This window comes from Pteropus vampyrus, unplaced genomic scaffold, assembly GCF_000151845.1.
Source record: "Pteropus vampyrus isolate Shadow unplaced genomic scaffold, Pvam_2.0 Scaffold43, whole genome shotgun sequence".
Lineage (NCBI taxonomy): Eukaryota > Metazoa > Chordata > Mammalia > Chiroptera > Pteropodidae > Pteropus > Pteropus vampyrus.
In genome coordinates, this window is record NW_011888824.1 from 553880 (window position 1) to 556094 (window position 2215).

At 32.9% G+C, this 2215-nt stretch overlaps 1 protein-coding gene across 2 annotated transcripts in view; it reads right to left on the minus strand.

The window, feature by feature from the left end:
* Positions 1 to 2215, minus strand: part of ENPP1 (ectonucleotide pyrophosphatase/phosphodiesterase 1) — a 64019-nt gene that overhangs the window by 4809 nt on the left and 56995 nt on the right. Inside the window, exons 23-24 of one of the 2 annotated variants that reach the window (XM_023529805.1) lie at positions 1843 to 1975; positions 132 to 294 (exon numbers count right to left, since the gene is read on the minus strand). In XM_023529805.1, coding sequence (XP_023385573.1) covers positions 132 to 294; positions 1843 to 1975 — 296 coding nt within the window. Of the gene's footprint in view, positions 1 to 131; positions 295 to 1842; positions 1976 to 2215 lie in introns of those variants that run through there. The other variant, XM_023529806.1, reaches the window with a different exon arrangement.

The following is a 2215-nucleotide window of genomic DNA, read 5'->3' on the forward strand; positions in this document are numbered from 1 at the left end:
CATCCTATGATTTCAAAGTACACGTATATTCAAGTTATACTTTCTCCCACAGAAATTTTAGAGGTAAGACACAAACTAAAACTTATATTTATATTTTCAATGTTTAAGGTAAATTAGCAAAGGCTACTTACCACACAACTCTCACTGTTATCAGTCCTGTGAGGCAAAATGAAAGCTAAGGTATCTAAATTTTCACACTGTAAGGGAGTCTGTGATGTATTTTTACAACTTGTTAGTACAATGAAGAAGTGAGTTGGAATCAGAATTTCTTGATTACGGATCAGTCTGCTGTTTCTGTAAAATATAGCAATATTCACCTTAAGAAAGAAATAACTAGTTTCTTTTTAATGAATACTTCAGTTAAGCATTTTTAATACATCTAAAAATAAAATTCATTCAAATAATCAATTGTATTATAAGAAGTTAGTAATCATAATACCTCAATATATTCTGCCAGACTGAAAGAATTAGAAGACAGTTATATAAACACAATCCAAAGAATTTTTATTCTCTATAGAAATTTAATAAACTGTGAAATTTTTAAAAATTCTACCTTAGCACACTAGAACTGAGACAATAAAGAAAATAATAATGTTTTTGAATACTTACAACCAACATTCTAACACATTATTCATAGTCTATTAAACTCTGGGTAGTTGTGGACAGACAATGTACGGAGAGAAAACTGGTTTGGGATTCTTTTTATTCCATCTCCTTCAGGGAAGCCATATTGCTGTGAATTCTTTGTTTTAACTGAATTTTCTTTCCTAGCCCAATAACTTTTTTTTTTTTTAATTGCAGCATATTCTTAAAGACGTCCCAACTAACACTTTTGCCTCATCTTAATTCTCCTATTTCCTTTGGTCTCAAAGCTAGGTTTGTTTGCTTGTTTTTTCAGCATCTTTCAAAATTTAAGGTAGTGAGATCATTGTTTTCAAACATAATTTTATGTAGTACCATAATATATAAAACCTTAAAACAGAGAGCTCTGGTTGAAGCTATGAATGGGAAAGGTATGAAGCTCTTTAATTTACCCATTCTACTGCTGTGACTTATGAGACAGTTACGTGGGACCCTTATGCCTCAAGGAATATAGTAAAAAAAAAAAAAGTGATTTTACAAACTAATGTAGTCACAGATGTATATGTGTATAAATAGTATTCCCCAAGTCAGCCTGGGAGATAAATTCTCAGAAAGGGGCCGAATTTTAACGGAGGTTTCAGTCCCTTTTTCTTGTAGCCTTAATAGCAAAATTGCTTCAAAAAATCTTATAATTACTGTTTTAATAAAGATCAACCATTTTCTAAACTCATCTTCTTTATAAAAACAGCACCACTGATGGTTTTTTCAAGATGGTCACTTTATCATTTCCCTCCAGCCAGGCTTGGGTAAAAGTTGTGTCATTTACCCAAGGCCTACACTTGGACACTATAGCTTTATAAATCTGTTGACTCCTTGGCTCAAGATACCTCTAGCCACATATAGTTCTTTATCTTCTAACTAGCAGTATGTTAATTAAAATAGTATTTTAGCCACACGTAAAGATTTTAAACATTGATGTTACCTTCTGAACACATAGCAGAGTTCAGTATTTAATCTAAGCTCAAGAATTACTCCTCTGAGCTGAGCGGTAGAGAAACACTACTTCTTTCATCTAAAAAAATATTTTATTGAACACTGAGCAAAACATAAAAACTAATCAGATATTTAAAGGGGCTTCCAGCATAATCAGAAATGTCGCATATATAAACCTGAATAGTATTAGAAAAGGTTGTCTTGACTCATCTGGATGGCAATCTCACTTGATAGGTGTTGTTAAGAGTAAATGAAATATGTTCTTACTGCTTCAGAGTCTCCGAGGAATCGTAACGTCCATCATAATCAGAGTCGAATACGGGACCGCTGACAACATTGACCCCATTTCTTTCTACAGCATACCTTTGCAGTAGGGTACCATGAAAGTATCGCCATATAACTGAAACAAGAAACAAGACAGCATAGTTTAGAAAGAACAAGAAGTCATGCTCTCATGTGAAATAAATCAATGCCATGATTCAAAATTAGCATTTGTAATAATTAGAGATTAAGTCTAGTTTGGTTTCGGTCATAGAGTGAGGCCAAACATTCATTGTTCAGCTTTGGCCTTTGCAAGGACTATATAACAAAGTTGACTTGAATTCTATTTCGGACATCTCTGAACATGTATATCACCATG